Source organism: Symphalangus syndactylus, chromosome 5, assembly GCF_028878055.3.
Source record: "Symphalangus syndactylus isolate Jambi chromosome 5, NHGRI_mSymSyn1-v2.1_pri, whole genome shotgun sequence".
In the NCBI taxonomy this organism is placed as follows: Eukaryota; Metazoa; Chordata; class Mammalia; order Primates; family Hylobatidae; genus Symphalangus; species Symphalangus syndactylus.
Window position 1 is genome coordinate 37,289,325 of NC_072427.2, and position 18,907 is coordinate 37,308,231.

The 18,907-nt window shown below is 50.9% G+C and overlaps 1 protein-coding gene across 4 annotated transcripts in view; it reads right to left on the reverse strand.

Moving 5' to 3' along the window:
• The window catches only part of CORO2B (coronin 2B), a 202,981-nt gene that overhangs the window by 14,600 nt on the left and 169,474 nt on the right, over positions 1–18,907 (reverse strand). For all 4 annotated transcript variants that reach the window (XM_063640202.1, XM_063640201.1, XM_055277984.2 and 1 more), the window contains 3 exons: positions 18,012–18,128; positions 2,687–2,836; positions 1,866–2,030 (listed from right to left, as the gene is read on the reverse strand). In XM_063640202.1, the coding sequence (XP_063496272.1) occupies positions 1,866–2,030; positions 2,687–2,836; positions 18,012–18,128 (432 nt within the window). The remainder of the gene's footprint in view (positions 1–1,865; positions 2,031–2,686; positions 2,837–18,011; positions 18,129–18,907) is intronic.

Here is an 18,907-nt window from a genome sequence, read left to right on the forward strand (position 1 = left end):
TCAGAAGAAATCATTATCCCCATTTTGAGGGTGAGGAAACTGAGGCTCAGGAGGACAAGAGACTCATGCCCATCACTGCTCCACAACTTGCCTCATCAGGGAGTGCCTCCTTAACTGAGCTGTCTTGGGCCTCCTTTCCTGCCCACTGGCTCGTGACACTTGATTTCCTCCTAACACGCAATAGTCCTCGGCATCAGGTAAGTTGGCAGCAGGTCAGAAAAGAGGCCAGTGGGGCAGTGCACATACTCAGGCTGGCGTCACACACTCTGAACTCTAGTTCTAGCTCTGCCAAAAAAGTGTAGCCCAAGAGAAGACCTTCACCTTCCCTGGGCTCATGGCCCCATTTGTGAATTGGAGGTGGGGGTTCTCTGTTCATCAACATTCTTTCTGTTTGGCATGGGCTCTGGGTTTGAATCCTAGCTCCTCCTGGAACCGTGAGATTTAAGTCTCCCAACTTCACTAAGGTTCAGTGTTCTCATGTATCAAATGAGAGGAGTAACAGCGCCCAGCTGAGAGGGTTGTCCTGAGGATTAAATGAGACGATGGGCAGAGCCCCGGGCATAGTGCAGGCCACACAGTGAGCTCTTAGTAGATGTCAGTTAACACTAATCATGCTAAGCAACTCTCATTATTCTTATTTGTTTTTTTTTTTTTTTGAGACGGAGTCTTTCTCTGTCCCCCAGGCTGGAGTGCAGTGGCGCGATCTCGGCTCACCACAACCTCCACCTCCTGGGTTCATGCCATTCTCCTGCCTCAGCCTCCCGAGTAGCTGGGACCACAGGCGCCCGCCAACACGCCCGGCTAATTTTTTGTATTTTTTAGTAGAGACGGGGTTTCACTGTGTTAGCCAGGATGGTCTCGATCTCCTGACCTCGTGATCCACCCGCCTCGGCCTCCCAAAGTGCTGGGATTACAGGCTTGAGCCACCGCGCCCGGCCCCCATTATTCTTATTTGTAGTGGTACAGGTTGAGTAGCCCGTATCTGAAATGCTTGGGACCAGAAGTGTTTCAGATTTTGGATTGTTTCAGATGTCAGAATATTCGCATTATACCTGCTAGTTGAGCTTCCTACATCCCCAAATCCAAGATCTGAAATGTTCCAACGAGCATTTCTTTTGGGTGTTATGTCAGTGCTCAAAAAGTTCTGGATTTGGGGTCTTTTGGATTTTGGATTTTTGGATTTGGGATGCTCAACCTATAGTAGTAGAAAACTTTCTGGTCTTGTAATATTGGACTATTCCAAGGTAAACACACCCAGATCAAGCATTAATCCCTTCTTGTGTAGAAGGCAAACCTCAAATATCATCCATATTTTCCATTCCATCTCTCCCCATGACCAGCACACAGCAGGTGCTCAAAAAATGGTAATTGCTTACTTCCAAATGGCACTTAACCCCTTCCTCAAACCCAAGACCCAGGAGATTCAAAGACCAAAAGTGGAGCTAAGTTCACCATCAACCTTGGCACCCTAGCCATTTCCCTCAGGCTCATCCTATCAAGTGGCTGGGCAGTGAGGCCAGTGTCTCCTCCTCCTGTGCCTGTGATGGACTTGGTTAACACCTGGGGATGTATGCACTGAAGGGTGTCACCAGTTCAGCCCCCAGGGCAAGCCAGAAGAATCCTGTCTGGAGGTAGGGGGTGCAGTGGGGACAGAAAAGGGTATGAGGTCCCTCCCCACCCAGAACAAGGCAGGGTTCCTATGAGCTGAGAAGGGCCCAGGAGAGAGAAAGGTTGTTCAACAGAGGTGCGGTGAGATGCACTGGAGAAGGGGGCTGGCACAGCCTTTTCTTTTTCCAGGCCTGTTGAAAGCTGAGCCCCAACTCTCAATACCTTCCCCTTCAATCTCAAAAAATGTAGGGTTCCACCTGCAGAACACGGCCAGAGCGGGGCTCAATCACGCGCAGCTTCTTGTCCTTGCACGTGGTGGTGAGCAGGCTGCCGTCTGTGTTGAAGGACATGCAGAGGATCACATCCGTGTGGCAGTCGATCATCTTCACCGGCTCGCCCACATCCAGGTTCCAGATGAGGACCTGCGAGGGCAGATGCGCGGGAGGCAGGGTCAGCGGCTGCTAGGGTCCTGGGGTGTTTGTCCCCAGTCCACACTCGACTGCCCTGGGAGAAGCGCCCCATGCAGGGCCCGGGGTGTGCTGGGATGCAGGAGGGGGTCATTGAGTTCTATATGGAAAGGCTGATACATCCCTGGCACACAAATCCATCAATATCCTTGGTCAGATCCCAGCACCAGCCTGGGCTCAGTTTATGGAAGAACAAGGATACATGTTCCTTGTCAGGTCCCATGTGGTCAGCTCACCTTTTTTGAGGATGTGCCTGGGGCTCGGGGCTGAGGCTCCACTTTTTGCCCTCCAGCAGCTTTGGTTACCCCTTTTGCCACCTCTTGGTTAAGAAGTGGCCAGGCAAAGGGTGTGGGCATGGAAGGGGCATTCTCCTCCAGCCCATCAACCACCAGAGAAGGCAGAAAAGATGCCTCCGGCCTCTGTGGACCCCAGGAATGACAGGGTGCACAGGAGTTGCTCAGTTGCGTGTAGTGAATGAATGAATGAATGAGCAAATGAACAGATGAGGCAATATTGGTTGCTTCGGAACCAACAGTGCTTCCTACGGGTACCCAAAAGGCCCCTTTCTCTTCCCCAATCCCTCTCCGCCCAGCTGCCTGCCCACTGCATGCCTTGTAGTCGTAGCCAGCGCTGAACAGGATGTTGTTGGTGGTGGGGTGCCACTCGACCAGCCCCACACGCCGGCTGTGCCCGTGCAGCTCCAGGAGCGCCTCCGTCATGTTCCGCTTCAGCCCGCCCTCAGGGATCTCCCAGATCCGCACCTGCAGAGGGAGATGAGGGTCCAGGCTGGGTGGACACGGCCAAGAGGGCCCTTGATGAGACGTGCCCCTTTCCTGGGACACCAGGCTTTCTGAGATCTGCCTGATGAGGCACCTCCTGGCTTGAGGCGATGGGCAAAGTTCGACTGAGGCCTGCTGGGAGGTTTCAGGGTGTGGCGAGAGAGGAAAGAGACCATCTCTCTGCCTGTGGGAGGTTTTCTCTGGGAAGTCTCTGCAGACCTAAGAACTGTTATTACTGGCATGTTGCTACTGCTGTGGCCTAGCCCGGATAAGAAGAACATGCATGAGCTCCTTTTAGCAAGTGTTGTGTTAAAAAGCCTATCCTTGCTTCACATGCCACATCCTTCTAGGAGACTCTGCCTTCCTGCTACTCTGCTCAGCCCCACTTTGGCCGTTTGGACCACAGGGCCTTATCCCCCACTGTGTCCCCCACCCAGGATGGACCCCTGGGCAGGGAGAACTGCATCTGGGAGGCTGAGAGACCCCAGGTCTCTCCTGAGAGATGATGGACTGGAAGGCAGAGACTGATCAGATGTTGGGGCCTGAGCTGAAAGGATGGGCAAAGCCTGGATAGAGCTGCTATTTTCAGTCTTGTGGATACTGATAATGAAGCAGAAAAAGATGATCTGCAGAGAGGAGGATGGGACATGCAGAGGGAAGCAGAGAGGAGACCATGTGGCCCCAGAGAGGGAGAGACTGAGCAGTTTCTCTGCAATCTTGGAATCACCCCCCTAATTATTTACATCAGCCCTGGTGGGCTTCTGTCACTCAAAGCAAACCTCCTCTGCATAGCTTCAACTCTTTCATCAATAAGGTAGGTGGTAGGTGGGGGGAACATCCCTGCCCTGTTTCACCTACTGGTAGAATGAAAAGACACAATGGTATAACAGTTTATAAACTGCAAAGTGCTCTAAAGGCCTAAGGAATTATAATTGTTATTATTATCATTAATATTATTCATTAGAGTCTAACTGGTTGGAGAGGAAAGAGCACATGTGACTATAATTTAGGATACTTAAGAAAAAAAAGAAACAGAAAAAGAAAAAAGAAAAAGAAAAAAAAAAGAAAAAGGCTTTCAGCCTGAGCAACACAGCGAGACCGTGTCTCTACCAAAGAAACAAAAATTAGCCAGGTGTGGTGGCGTACACCTATAGTCCCAGCTACTCGGGAGGCTGAGATGGGAGGCTCGCTTGAGGCCAGGCACGGAGGTTACAGTATGCTGAGATCCACTGCACTCCTGCCTGGGCAACACAGCAAGACTGTCTCAAAAAAAAAAAAAAAAAAAAAAAACGAAAAAAAATCCTTTTGAAAATCTGAACTCCACCCTTGCTAGTAAGGAGAAAAACAGGAAAAACAGCTTTGAGATACCATTTATAATCTGCTAAAATAGCCAACCAAAAAAATAAAAAGAGCCAGTGTTGGCAAGGTAATAATAGAAGTTATAGATTGAATAGATGTTGGTAGTATTATAAATCAGAGAAACTCTTTTGGAAGCAATTTGGCAATCTTTAGTAGGAGCCATAAAGACATTTATATTATACTCTTTGACCCAGTAACTTCACTCTTAAAATACAATATAAGCCAAAATCTCCATGCATGAAGATGTTCACTGCAACATCATTTATATGGAAAATGTAGAAGCACTGTAAGTGATCAACATTAAGGGAACAATTTAATACATTATATCAACATGTAATACTAGTCAATTGATTATAATTCCAAAGGCTATGAATAAATGCAGAAAGCATGTTAAAGAAAGCCAAGTCCAGGTGAGGTGGCTCATGCCTGCAATCCCAGGACTTTGGGAGGCCAAGGCAGGAGGATCACTTGAGCCCAGGAGTTCAAGACCAGACTGGGTAACATAGTGAGACTCCGCCTCTACAAAAAAATTGAAAAAATTAGCCAGGTGTTGTGGCATGTACCTGTAGTCCCAGCTATTCAGGAGGCTGAGGTGGGAGGATCCCTTAAGCCCAGGAGTTCAAGGCTGCAGTGAGCTATGAATGTACCACTGCACTCTATCCTGGGCAACAGAGCGAGACCCTGTCTCAGAAAAATAAAAAAAAGGAAGAAAGCCAAAGGCAGGGCCAGGCACGGTGGCTCACACCTGTAATCCCAGCACTTTGGGAGGCCGAGGCGGGCGGATCATGAGGTCAGGAGATCAAGACCATCCTGGCTAACACGGAGAAATCCGTCTCTACTAAAAAAATACAAAAAAATTAGCCAGGCGTAGTGGCGGGCACCTGTAGTCCCAGCTACTTGGGCTGCTGAGGCAGGGGAATGGCGTGAACCTGGGAGGTGGAGCTTGCAGTGAGCCGAGATCGTGCCACTGCACTCCAGTCTGGGCGACAGAGCAAGACTCCATCTCAAAAAGAAAAAAAAGAGAAAAAGAAAGAAAAAAAAAGAAAGCCAAAGGCAGACCAGAAGTCCTGGGAGCAAGGCTAAGAACTGGGGTGCCCCTCAGGGAATTCCTTGGACAAATTTTCCTTCTTGGTGCCTCCTCCTCAGACTATAAGAATGAGCATTTCCCTCATGTGTGTTTCCCCACAGAGCCAGCTCCTGTGGCTGTCGACTGGAAGGTTTCAGGGTAAGAAAGGCAAGTTCTGTCAAGGGTTTGGGGTCACCCTTGGGTGGACCATTCTCAGTTTCAGTAAATCCATTTCAAAAGCCCACTTGCGAAAAAGTTTATAATTTGGGGAGAGTTTGAAATATTTTCCCATCCCCATTGTCATCCCCTTTGGTGGCTCCAACCCTCTAGTAAAGTCCAAGACTCCCACACAGTCCTGTAAGATGGAGGTGTGGGGGGGAATTGGGGGAGGAGAGTGATGTATAGGGGGCCCAGAATACCCCAATGTTCTTTCTTCAACAGCCCCTGCACCAGAGCATTCAGGGATGAAGACTGGTCTGGAAGTGACCGAGAGGGTGCAGGCGGAACAAGCTGGCAAGGACATAACTCAGTAGTCACCAACAAAACACATTCCTTCTGTCCCCAAATGTACTATAGAAAGTTGACCCTGAAGTTGGGAGACTAATGCTTGGGCTAGACACCCACCTATCGCAGACACAGACACGTAGACACACACACTTCTTTCTTTTTACCCAGAAGGGATACTATTACACATGTTCTTTTTCAACTTGCTTTTCTCACATAACAGACACTGGGCATCTTTCCACACCACTCCATGAATATCTACCTTATCTTTTTAAGTGGCCAGAGAGGCATCTGTTGTATGACCATTCCATGATGAATATAATCGACCTCTATTAATTGACATCTAAGTTCTGTTCACTTTTTTCCATGATTACAATTCATTCTATGACAAACATGCTCGTAATACAAGTTTGTGCAGTGGTGTGGATATTCTTGTGGGAAAATGGCTAGAAGTGTTTCATATTTTTTATAGTTCCTGTAAAATTGTCCCCAAAAACTGTCCTAGTTTTTAACCCACAGAGTCTGAGACTGCTTCATTATGCCTCTGAAACTATACCTTTAAAAAACTGGATTTTTACCCATCTGATAGGTCAAAAATGCCACCTCTTGTTTGGATTTGTGTTCCTTCCATTCTTAGAAATATCGAGGACAGGCGTGGTAGCTCACGTCTGTAATGCCAGCACTTTAAGAAGCCTAGGCGGTAGCTGGGTGTGGTGGCTCACACCTGTAATCCCAGCTACTCAGGAGGCTGAGGCAAAAGAATCACTGGAACCTGGGAGGTGAAAGTTGCAGTGAGCCGAGATTGTACCACTGCACTCCAGCCTGGGTGACAGAGCGAGTCTCCGTCTCAAAAAAAAGAAGCCTGGGCGGGAGGATTGCTTGAGCCCAGGAGTTCAAGACCAACCTGGGCAACACAGTGAGACCCTCATCTCTACAAAAAAGGAAAAAAATTAGCTGGATGTGGTGGCATGCACCTCTAGTCCCAGGTACTGGGAAGGCTGAGGCAGGAAGATCGCTTGAGCCCAGGAAGACGAGGCTGCAGTGAGCTATGATCATGCCACTACACTTTAGTGTAGGTGACAGAGTGAGACCCTGTCTCTAAAAAAAAAAGAAAAAAAATACCAGGCATCTTTTCTCATGTCTACTGGCTACCCTTGTCTGCACTTGAGTAGGAAGCTCTAAAGCTTTCAGACTCAAAGGGATGAGATATTTGGGGGCAGAGGATTCTGTCTAGGGATGTCTCGTACTGTATCTTGGTGCACAAGCATTGACTGAGGTAAAATAGTTGCCCCTGGCCATCAAGAAAGATCTTTGAAACCAAAAGTCGAGCCTCATTAACTCCACTAACACCTCCCGAGGGCCTCCTATGAGCCAGTGGGGTGTGGTGTTGAACTTGCCCATGCCTGCTCTTGAGCAGCACTAAGTGGTGCAGCAGATGGAGAGCCTGTGGGGGCACAGAGCTGTTGGAAAGCTTGAACCCAGCTGTTAGGGGGACTAGGGTGGGAGGGTCTGGGAGGAGCAGTGTTGGAAGAGAGGATGTTGAACTAAGTTTAAAAAGACAGGTTGGGATGTTGGAAGGGGTGAGGAGGCAGAAAAATGCCCAGCGTGTGTGGGGTCAGGCGCAGCAGGTAGGGAACCTGCACGGGGGTCAGCCTGGCTCGTGTGGAGCAGGCTGGCTGGTGGAGAGGAGGCCAGAGGTCATGTGTGTCATATGTTGTCTCTGAGGCTTGAAGAAACCCTGCTTGGGCTCAGAGCCTCAGAAGAAAACTCTTCCCCAGGGCACCCTAATTCCTGAGCAACCCAGTAACTGAGGCATCTCTGGGTTACACCTATGCCGGGGTAAGGTAGAGTCACATGGGGGGCTGTGGAGTGAGCCCCAGCCCAGGCTCCAGTCTCACTTACTAGCTGAGTGACTTTGAACAAGCCAGTTAACCTGTCTTAAGGCTCAGGCTCCTCATTCAGAAAATAGAGACTGTACCTGTTAGAGGTGTGTGGGTTCAACTTAACTGGGTGCAGAGCTCTTGGAAGCGTGAAGCCTTCTAGATACGTGAGCTGTCATGCCTGGGAGCCTAGGGGCTAAGCCCAGGGATGGGGGGTCGGGGTAACTGGTGTCTATGCCCAGGCTCCAGCCCCTTAACTGGATTCAAGTCTCATGGAATGAAGGGCTACGGATGGAAACCAAGAGAGCTGTTTTCACCAAGAACTGTTGGATGTAGGGTCTCAGGCAGGGCTTGAGGGACTCAGATGAATAAATATCCCACAGAGAGGGAGAGAGGTGCCTTGCTTTATCCCCATTTGATACCAGCCACTTCCCTCCCTGGGTCCTGGTTTTCTCATCTGCACATTTACTTTCTTTTCTTTTTGTTTGAGATGGAGTTTCACTCTTTCGCCCAGGCTGGAGTGAAGTGATGTGATCTCAGCTTACTGAAATCTCCGTCCCCTGGGTTCAAGCGATTTTCTTGCCTCGGCCTCCCAAGTAACTGGGATTATAGGCGCCCACCACCACACCCAGCTAATTTTTGTATTTTTAGTAGAAATGAAGTTTCGCCATGTTGGCCAGGCTGGTCTCGAACTCCTGACCTCAAGTGAGATCCACTGTACCCGGCCTTCATCTGCACATTTAGCTAGTATTAGTTAATCTTCCAAACTTTTCTGCTTTGATATCATTGAATACATTACTGAGAGAAGGAGATGGGCTCTGCTTGACCCATGGCTATAGCAAACAGTTGGCACCACATGCCACAGAGCTCCGAGGAGGAGCTGGAGTTCACGGTGGGCCTGAGTAGCTGGGAAAGGAATTCCAATCCCTTAGTATTCAAGGGATTTGTTGAAAACAGAGTGGATAAGGCATGGGAGGAGCCCTGTGGATCTGCTCAGAGGTTGCTGTGGGAGGTTACTTCAACTCAACAGGAAACTCAGTAGCGTTTGCCAAACCGGATTTCTGGAAGGAAAGGGTGGGGAGAAGTGGCAAAACCACTCTCTCCAGCAAGCCCCCCTTGCTGGGGACTGTCCCCTTCACAGGTCCCTGGGTCAGAGCCTTGTTTAACTCAGTTATATTCAACCCAACAGAACATACCCAGCTCCTCTCTGTGTGCCAAACAGATTAGATACGGGGGAACGGTTCTCAGTCTCAAGTAGCTGTCAGTCCTGTTGGGGAGGCAGCAGACACTGCAGACAAGGCAAAGGCAAGGCAGCTGATAAGGACAGTTAATAAAGCTACAAAACCAACTGTCCCTGCACACAGGAGAGGGAGCAGCTGGCCAACAAGCAAGAAGCTTTGTGGTCTGACAGCTCTGTTAGAATCCAGGCTCTGACCTTATTGGCTGTGAGATTTTCCCCAAGTTTTCTTAGCCTCTCTGAACATCTGTCTTCACACCTGTAAGGATAATTATACCCATACAGCAGAGCTGCTATAAATACTAAGTAAAGATAAAATGTATACACTACCAAGCAGATGACCAAAGAATAACACTTAAGGATGCTTACCTAATATGAATTAAAGATCATACACAAGTTTTATAGTGGTCAAACTTTAGATGTAATTGAGTTACAGTTTTCTTTTTTTTCAGACAGAGTCTTGCTCTCTCACCCAGGCTGGAGTGCAGTGGTGCAATCTCGGCTCACTGCAACCTCCACCTCCCAGGATCAAGCCATCCTCCCGCCTCAGCCTCCCAAGTAGCTGAAACTACAGATGCGCACCACCATGACCAGCTAATATTTGTATTTGTGTGTGTGTGTGTGTGTGTGTGTGTGTAGAGACAGGGTTTTGCCATGTTGCCTAGGTTGGTCTCGAACTCCTGAGCTCAAGTGATCTGCCCACCTTGGCCTCGCAAAGTGCTGGGATTACAGGCATGAGCCACCGAGCCTGGCCAAGTTATATTTTTCATGTGCACTTTGTTGCCCCCTGTGTAGTCAATACATATGATATGAAGTTTGTCTCCATTTTATGGAATGCAGCATAAACTTCATCTTTAAAATGCTTACATGATTATGGAGGTGTCTGGTTGGATCTCTGCTTTCTGACACATTGAGGGTCATGACTGCTAGTGACTTAGGGCTAGGGCTGTTAGCCCCTCTGATGACACTGTTCCTAAGGGGCAGAATTCTCCATTTGAGGGACCTGCTGCTTATTACACAGCTACAGCAAGCAGACAGTACCCACTGTCTGTATATATGGTATAGAAGTTCCCAGGAGGAGTTGGAGTTCACCATGGGCCTAGGCAGCTAGGAGAAGATCTGATATCTAACCCCTTAGTAGCTACTTCAAAAAACAAACAAATCTGTTTTGGGGTAGTGTGGGGAAGAACAGGACAGTATAAGATACGGTTTCTGGGCTGGGCGAGGTGGCTCACACCTGTAATCCCAGCACTTTGGGAGGCCCAGGCGGGCAGTTCACTTGAGGTCAGAAGATCGAGACCAGCCTGGCCAACATGGTGAAACCCTGTCTTTACTAAAAATACAAAAATTAGCTGGGCGTAGTAGCGCGTGCCTGTAATCCCAGCTACTTGGGAGGCTGAGGCAGGAGAATCACTTGAACCAGGGAGTCAGAGGTTGCAGTGAGCTGAGATCGTGCCACTGCATGCCAGCCTGGTGACAGAGCAAGACTCCATCTCAAAAAAAAAAAAAAAAAAGAAAAAAGATATGGTTTCTGGGCTGGGCGCAGTGGCTCACTCCTATAATCCCAGCACTTTGGGATGCGAGGCGGGTGGATCACCTGAGGACAGGAGTTCGAGACCAGCCTGGCCAACATGATGAAACCCCGTCTCTACTAAAAATACAAAAATTAGCTAGGAGTGGTGGTGTGGGCCTGTAGTCCCAGCTACTTGGGAGGTTGAGGCATGAGAATCGCTTGAACTCAGGAAGCAGAGGTTGCAGTGAGCTGAGATTGTGTCACAGCACTCCAGACTGGGTGCCAAAGTGAGACTCTGTCTTAAAAAAAAAAAAAAAAAAAAAAAAGATATGGTTTCTGTCCTCAAGAAGCCTCCAATTTAGCTGTATACAGTACACAATCATTGGCCCCAAGATTTCCATCTAACCAATCTACAGAGATGATGCCTGGGTCCAAGAGCACAGTAACTGTGATGTCTCCTGCAGTGAAGAGAAAAGCTGAAGGTGTTTGCTTAGGGGCCAGGAGGCTCCTGGAGCTCTCTCCTCCCCGTTTCTTGTCAATCATTCTGTTCATTCTAAAAATTGAGCTTATCATCATTCATCTAAAAAAGAGGTAGAATCTCAAAGTCTACCTTGATTCTGACATCTTCTGAGCACCGGACTCACTGTTTGCCAATATGGGAAACAAATCCCACCAAACCCAGGGAGGTAGGAGGGGCGAACTGAGGATCCAGAAGGAAGCATTTTTGAGCATCTACTGCTGTGAGTCCTGGGAGGGGGTTGCTAGAGGATGCATGAAGTGGTCGTTGTGGCGCTGGATGCGTGAAAGGATAAGTGCTGCGTATTATTATTATTATTATGACTACTAATAACTGTCCTTGCACAGATAAGGAAATGAGGCCCACAGAGGTGAGGAAACTTGCCCAGGTGTCACAGCTAGGAAAGGAGGAGCTGGGATTCAAACTCAGAGTTGGAATCAGGCAGACTACCCTCCTCCTCTCTTCCGCACTCCTGCCCGTGCCCGTACCTGATTTTTCCTTCTTCCCTGGGCTGGACCCAACCCCCTGAGGAGGACATGATCTGTCCTTCCGCTTATCATGTTGGCCAGGCTGGTCTCAAGCTGCTGACCTCAGGTGATCCATCCACCTCAGCCTCCCAAAGTGTTGGGATTACAGGCATGAGCTAACCGTGCCCGGCCTGGGCAAGTTATTTAAACTCTTGGGCCCTCACTTAAGGAAAAGAAAGTAACAGTTAATGTCTACGGAGTTCTTAGGGGACACAAAACACTTTTATATTCATCTAGTTCTCAGAGCCTGAGATGATCCCTATTTTACAGTAGGGCAACTGGTACTCAGAGGTAAAGAAACTAGTCCTAGGCCAGGCGCGGTGGCTCACGCCTGTAATCCCAGCACTTTGGGAGGCCGAGGCGGGCGGATCACAAGGTCAGGAGATCGAGATCGTCCTGGCTAACACGGTGAAACCCCGTCTCTACTAAAAATGCAAAAAAAAAAAAAAATTAGCCGGGCGTGGTTGCAGGTGCCTGTAGTCCCAGCTTCTCGGGAGGCTGAGGCAGGAAAATGGCCTGAACCCGGGAGGCGGAGCTTGCAGTGAGCGGAGATGGCGCCACTGCACTCCAGACTGGGCGACAGAGGGAGCCTCCATCTCAAAAAAGAAAAAAGAAAGAAAGAAAGAAAGAAACTAGTCCTAGATCACAGAGCCTGGAAGTAGCAGAGCCAGGATTTGAACCTAGGCCTAGGGACTCCTGAGCCTGGCTGCTTAGCCATGGAGCCATACTGCTGCTTTCTCTGTGGCTGCTAAATCATTGGTGAAGACCCACTCAGCTCACTGGCCCCGCAGGGCTACCTTCCTTCTACCTCTACAAAATTGCATCACTCCCTTCCAGCTCCAAGAGGTATTGGTTCGGGAGCTCGGGAGGTGGGGGTGTGCAGGAGGCAGGGTGGTGGGTGGCTTCCAGCAGGGCTGACATCCTGTCCATCCCACCCCCAGCTCCTCAGGGAGGGGCATCATTTACAGGGTGAGGAGAGCAGACACAGGATGGAAGAGTTTGAATAAAAGGCAAAGGAAAGATGTGGAGCTCGGCCCACCAGCAAGAGGCGCCTGCCTCTTCTCCCTCCTCCCTCTCTCCTGGGATCGCTCTCTCCCTCTCCTTGAGATGACAGAAACCTCTCTTTCTCCGCGGCTGCTGGCCCCCGGAGAAGGGCTGGGAGCACCAGGCTTGGAAACCGATAGCGCCCTTCCCTGCCGCCTGCCAGCCGCCCTCCCTAGCTGCGGCAGAAGCTATAAAAAGCATAGCCTTCAACAATAGGTGACATCACCCAGCAGCGGAAAGAACTGGATTCTGCCAGATGCCAGGGAGAGTTATGGCCCCCAGCCCTCCCTTGGGCCCAAAGCCCCTGGGGAAGGGCCTGGGTATGTTCTGCTGGATCCCTGGCGGGGATGGAGGATAGACTCCAGAGGACCTCCTGCTCAGGGAGGGGAAACGGATCCTGGGGGACGGGGATTGATTTCACTGGAGGTTGCAGGGCTGGGGGATATGGGGAAGGAGCTGGGGAAATCAGGGCTCGTGAAATCCCACCAGTGTCCTCTGAATGTTTTGAGAGACAAGTAGAGGGAAGTGGAGGGCTGGGGGTGAAACAGGCAGGCACTACCAGGGGAACTGGTCCAGACCTGCTGTGAAGAGCTTCCCTCTGGGCCCTTGTGGCCTGGCGCCATCCCCAGCCCTGTATGTAGCACAGTGCCTGGCGCACACAGCAGCTTTGCCGACTGACTTCCCAACCCTGGGTCTGGATGTCGTGTCTGGTGAGCAGCAGGTTAACCATTCTGGCTGGAATGGGTGGAGGGAGGGTGCCTCGGTGGCCGATGCCTCAGGTGTTTTGAAGGAGGCAGGGAGGCCGTGGGAAGGGCCCTGGCAGCAGTGCTGACCTCCTGTCCACCCCCTGGAAGCTGCAAACTCCATTTCCTTTACACCCCACCCGCTCCCAGGCTGCAGCGGGGGCTGCCTCTCCTGTGCTTTCCCCCAGCACCGAGGTTGGACCCTGAGGAGAGCAGACGCTGTGACGTAAATGTTGAGCGTGATGAATCTGAACTGTCAGGCCAGCCCACCATGGCCCTGAGCCTCAGTTTCCTCCCTTGTAGAACCAGGGCCACTGGTGAGGGTCTGAGAGTGCAGACTGGGAGTCAGGGGACCTTCCTAGGACACAGGCTCCCTGTGTGACCTTGGGCAAGGCACTCCCTTAGGGCCTCAGAGTGCGTCCTCCAGGAGAGGTTGGGATCCAGCCTCAGGGACCTGTTGGTTCCAATGCCAAGATCCCTAGCCCCAAGGCGGGGAGGGGTGGACACCCGGGTAAGATGGGTTTCAGGGCTGTACTTCTGGGGCAGCTGGCCTGGCAGCTGGAGCAAGAGCTTTAGTTCCTCTCTGATCCAGAGACTTAATCTCCTTGTCTCTGGATCAGCAGCCCGGGCCAGCCCCTCCCTTCCTGTGCCCCAAGCCCGTGTCCCTTCCCTTCACTCCTCCAGCCACACCCCTCCGCTCTTCCCTTCTCTCTATTGATCTACCTGTATCCAGCTAGCTCAGGCCCCATGTCCTCCATAAAGCTGTCTGTGACCCCCTCCATCCACACAGGTCCCCTTCCTTGGTTCCCTGGAGCGTGTAGTGTCTCCCATGCACCACACTCAGTGGGGTCCACTGATGCTCAGATGGCTTGAGAAGCACAAGTCTCGCTGCAAAGTTGGGCTGCTCACCCTGAACCCTAAGCCTTCTCTCCTTGGGTCCAACTGCCCTTCGCAGCTGCCCTTACTGCCCGCTCCTCTCACTGACCACCACCCCAGGGCTCCAGTCACACCAGATGACTCTCCCTTTTCTAAGCGCAATGTATATGCATTCTCTCCAGGCCAAGCACACCGGATATACTGGGTCTCTTCCTGGGACTCCTTCTCTAACCCTTTTTCTGTCTGTCAATGTCCTGCTTCTCCAAAGCCCAGCTAACTCCCTCTTCTCCTCTCTGCACCTCGGTCAAAACTAATCTCTCTCTCTTCTCTGAGTGCATAGCCCTTTGCTTGACCTTGGTGGATGCAATGACCTCATTCTGCACCACGTTTTGGTGGGTGGGGTGGGCCCTGCCCCTCTGCCCCTCTACTAGGGGTGTTTCCAGAGCAGAAGTGAGATAAGCAGGCATCGATGAAGGGACAGGCATACTACTGGGCATAGGCTAACCTTCATCCTCATCACAACAGCCAAAGGCAGGTATCTTACTGTTTCAGAGACGAGCAAAACCGAGGCTCAGAGAGGCCAAGTAACACTCCCTTGGCCACCCAGATGGTAAATGGTGAAGCTGAGATTCCAGCCCAGGTCTACCAGATCCCACGGTTGAGCTCTTTGGACCCCAGCAGCCTGGGTGGTGCGAGGCATACCGTGGTCTCTCAGTCAGTGTGTGCAAAACTGAAGAGAGTCTCTTGGCTCATGTGGCCGGGGATGCAGCCTTATGTTTTTCTTGGACACAAACCATGGATGTCTTGTTTACAAGCTGGGGTCCTGAAGCATGAGGCACATATCAGGTTAAATAAGATGCCAAGCTAGGACTGGTCAGATCCTTCTCACCCTGAGCCAGGCAGGAGAAATTGAGACCTGAGGAGGAACCTGGGTGGCCAGTGATTCCAGGAGCCCTGGTCTAATTTGTACCCCCTACATCAAGAAGAGCACTGCTCATCTCTTATCCTAGCTGGGTCCCTGGCTAAGACAGGAGCTGCTGGGAGACAGCATTGGCTGTCTGTGAAGAGGAAGCTTGGCAGAGCCTGGGCTCTGCAGCGAGCAGGCCAGGTAAAATCCCTGCTCCTCTGCTTCCTGGCTTGTGACCTACCTACCAACCCTTAGTTTGGGGGTGGCGGTGCCTGTCTCACAGAGTGGCTCTAAGAGCTAAATGTATGTGAAAGGCCCATCCCAGAGTGGGTAGAGGAGCAGCCCTGAGTTCCAGGGTGACACCAGCTGGGGTCAACCCTTCCCACCACTCTCCCAGCACCTCAGCAGGCAGGGACGGAGCCAGCTGTGGTCTCCGCATTCCTTCTTGGGCTCCCTGAACCCAGGAAAGAAGGATGGGCAGCACCTCCACCTGCCCTCTCTCCCACTGCCCCCAGGCCTCTTGTGCCGGCCACTGGGTTCTCCAGCCTCCACCAGCTCATCTGCCTCCTTCCCAGCCCAGGAAGCAACCGGTGAACTCTCTGTGTCCCCCAGCTCCAGCACCTGTGCCCTTCCTTCTGCAGCCCTGGCCTGCCTATGTCCTGACCACTGACCACTGTCCCTAATTTGGTTCTGGGGCTGCTGAAGCCTGATGGACCATCTTCACTACAGGCTCTTGCTCTCTCTGCTCCCAAGGGCCCTGCCTTCACTGCCGCCACTCTCAGGAGTCCTCTGTGATGGACTTTGGGCAGGTCAAGTGCACTCCACCCTTCCAGTCACCTCCTCACCACTCTCCCATGTACTAGGTACTATGCCAGCTGACCTCACCCCCAGCGTATGAACTGATGGGGGCTATTTACTGTGAATCTCTCTTTCTTTGGATAACTGATTAGATGGACTATATTAATTTACTTGTTCATTTGTTTATCTTTCATTCATCCATCTGCTCACCTGTCATACAGTCATCTATTTACTTATACATTCTTTCATTCATTCATCTATCCATCATCCATGTACTCATTCATCTCTCTATCCATCAGTGTCGTCATCTATCCAACAATCCATCCATCCATCCCTCCATCCATGCATCCATCAATCCTATCCAACACCTACTAAGCATTTATTAGGTACCAGGTCCTGTGCTGGATGCATGGGGTGCAGAACCAAATAGGCTATGGTCTCTGCTCCCAGGAGCTCACAGTCCATTCTGGGAAGACAGGGAGACATGAGCTCTGAAGTTCCTTCCCATTCCAACATTCCTGAAAATCTGACCGGTACCCAGGCTCTGCCAGTGAGCACTAGGTAGATGCTTGTGGCCTGACTAAAAGGCTGGGATTTTCCCGTGCCTGGGAACACCAGGGGCTTAGGTTGATCCTCCTTCATCTAGGAACACCAGGCCCTCCTCACCAGCTCAGCTGAGGCTCTGCAATCTCCTCTTTTTTCCAAGCTGGTGTACTGATGCCGCACAGGGACAGTGTGGAACACATTATGGGACCCTCCCTCTGGAAGGCCACTGCCAGCGCCTCTGACCCTACCTCCACTGGTGAAAGTTGGTAGAGTCTGAGGAAGGAGTGGCCAGAACACAGTTTCAAATTTCACTTTCCCTGGATTCTTTTTTTTTTTTTTTTTGAGGCAGAGTCTTGCTCTGTCACCCAGGCTGGAGTGCATGGAGTGCAGTGGCACCATCTCAGCTCACTGCAACCTCCACCTTCCAGGTTCAAGTGATTCTCCTGCCTCAGCCTTCCGAGTAGCTGGGATTACAGGGGTGCGCCACCACGCCTCGCTAATTTTTGTATTTTTAGTAGAGATGGGGTTTCACCATGTTGGCCAAGTAGGTCTCAAACTCCTGACCTCAAATGATCCACCTGCCTCAGCCTCCTGAAGTGCTGGGATTACAGGCATGTGCCACCATGCTCGAACTCTTTTTTTTTTTTTTGAGACAGTGGCTCATTCTGTCACCCAAGCTGGAGTGCAGTGGCACAATCACAGCTCACTGCAGCCTTGACCTTCCAGGCTCAAGTGATCCTCCCATCTCAGCCTCCCTAGTAGCTGGGACTACAGGTGTGCACCACCACACCCAGCTAGTTTTTTTCTTTTTAATTCAGTTTTTTGTAGAGACGGGGATCTCACTGTGTTGCTCAGGCTGTCTCAAACTCCTGGCCTCAAGTGATCCTCCCGTCTTGGCCTCCCAAAGCACTGGGATTACAGGCCTGAACCCACTGTGCCCTGGCCACTTTCCCTGGATTCTTTATCCCCCTCTCTAGATTGTCTCTTTCCACCTTTCCCTCCCATCTCCATTTCTCCTATCTGTTCTCTCCCTGTTCTCTCTGTCTCATCCCTGATCTCTTACTTATCTCCCTTCTCCTGTTTCTTCTCTCTTCTCATTGAATGGTGGGACACATGGAGTTCAAATTTTGGGTCACCAGTGTGGGTCCTTGGAAAAATCAGGACACTTCTCTCAGCTAAGTCTCCTTTCCTAGAAACCACGACTCAGAGAGGACAAACCAGATGGTACATTTACCCTGCCCAGCCTGCAAAGAACAGGCGCTCTTTTCCTCGTGCCCATCCAGTTCCTTCCTTTTCTCCCTCCCTCCTTGTTCACATTCTTTCCCTTGCCCTTCTTTAGAGAGCACAGACGAATGCTGAATCACAGGCTTAATTTTTAAATTCTAATTCTCACCTACAAAAGCAACACCTCCAAGCTCAATCACACTGAAAACAGATCTGTGGAATCCAGCAGGGATTTGCTCCCTCGGTTCTTTCCTAGCTCCCATCACCCCCCCATCGCGGAGCTTGCTGGAAAGATGACAGAGAAGAGGGAAGAAGGGCAAAGGGTGAAGGAGGAGAGGAGGGTAGGAAGATAGGCCTCCAGAGGAAGCAGGGAGGGGCCTGAGCCCACCCTCCTCCAGGAGCGCCCCTCCGCTCACCGACGTGTCCTCTGAGCATGAGGCAATGATGTTGTCGATGAAGGGGTTCCATTTGATATCCAGCACATTGCCCTGGTGGCCGCAGACCTTGGGGTAGTTGGGTTCAATCCTGCCTGTCTGCAGAGGAGAAAGAGAGAGAGAGAGAAGGAGATTAGTTTGATGGCCCTGGGGTGGCCTTGAATGGAGCGCCTTTTTTCTGGGCCTCTCAACTAGACTGGAAGGTCCTTGAGGAATCACTGTGTTTTATTTTTGTCTTTGGGCCCTGCTGGGCCAAGTCAGGCTGGGCCACATTGCTTTGTGGCTGTGTCCTCCCCAACACTGAATGGTGCAGGGAGGTCACACAGCCATGGTGGGGCAGGCTGCTGCTCGTTCATACACACCTCTGCAAACGAGGAAAAGGTGCCCCTGCATCAAGTAAAAGTGTTTAAAGTTAAGCTGTTACTACCCACTGGAATCACCAAAGCCTGATAGGCAGCAGCCCTGGTGGCACACACACAGGCCCATGATCTGCCCTGTTCATGCACACCCAGATGCTGGGGTGCACCTACTTTCCCTGGGGCCCACCCTCCCTGCTTCCCCCAGGGCACAGTCAGGTTTGGATCAGGAGGAGGCTCTTTCCTGCTTCTCCGGGAGTCAGTGGAGAGGCCTGAATCTCTGGGTCCACCTATACACTCTTACACGAGCCATTCTCTCTACGATATGAATGAGCATCCTTGTGCAGTGTACATCTTGAACACCTGTATACAGTGCCCTGTGGTTGAAAGCATAGTCTTCGGAGTCACACAGGCCTGTGTTTGAATCACAGCTCTGCTGCTTTTTAGCAGTGAAAGTTGTGGCCTTAGGAAAGTTAATGAACTTCTCTGAGCCTCGGTTTCCCCTCTCTAAAATGAGAATAG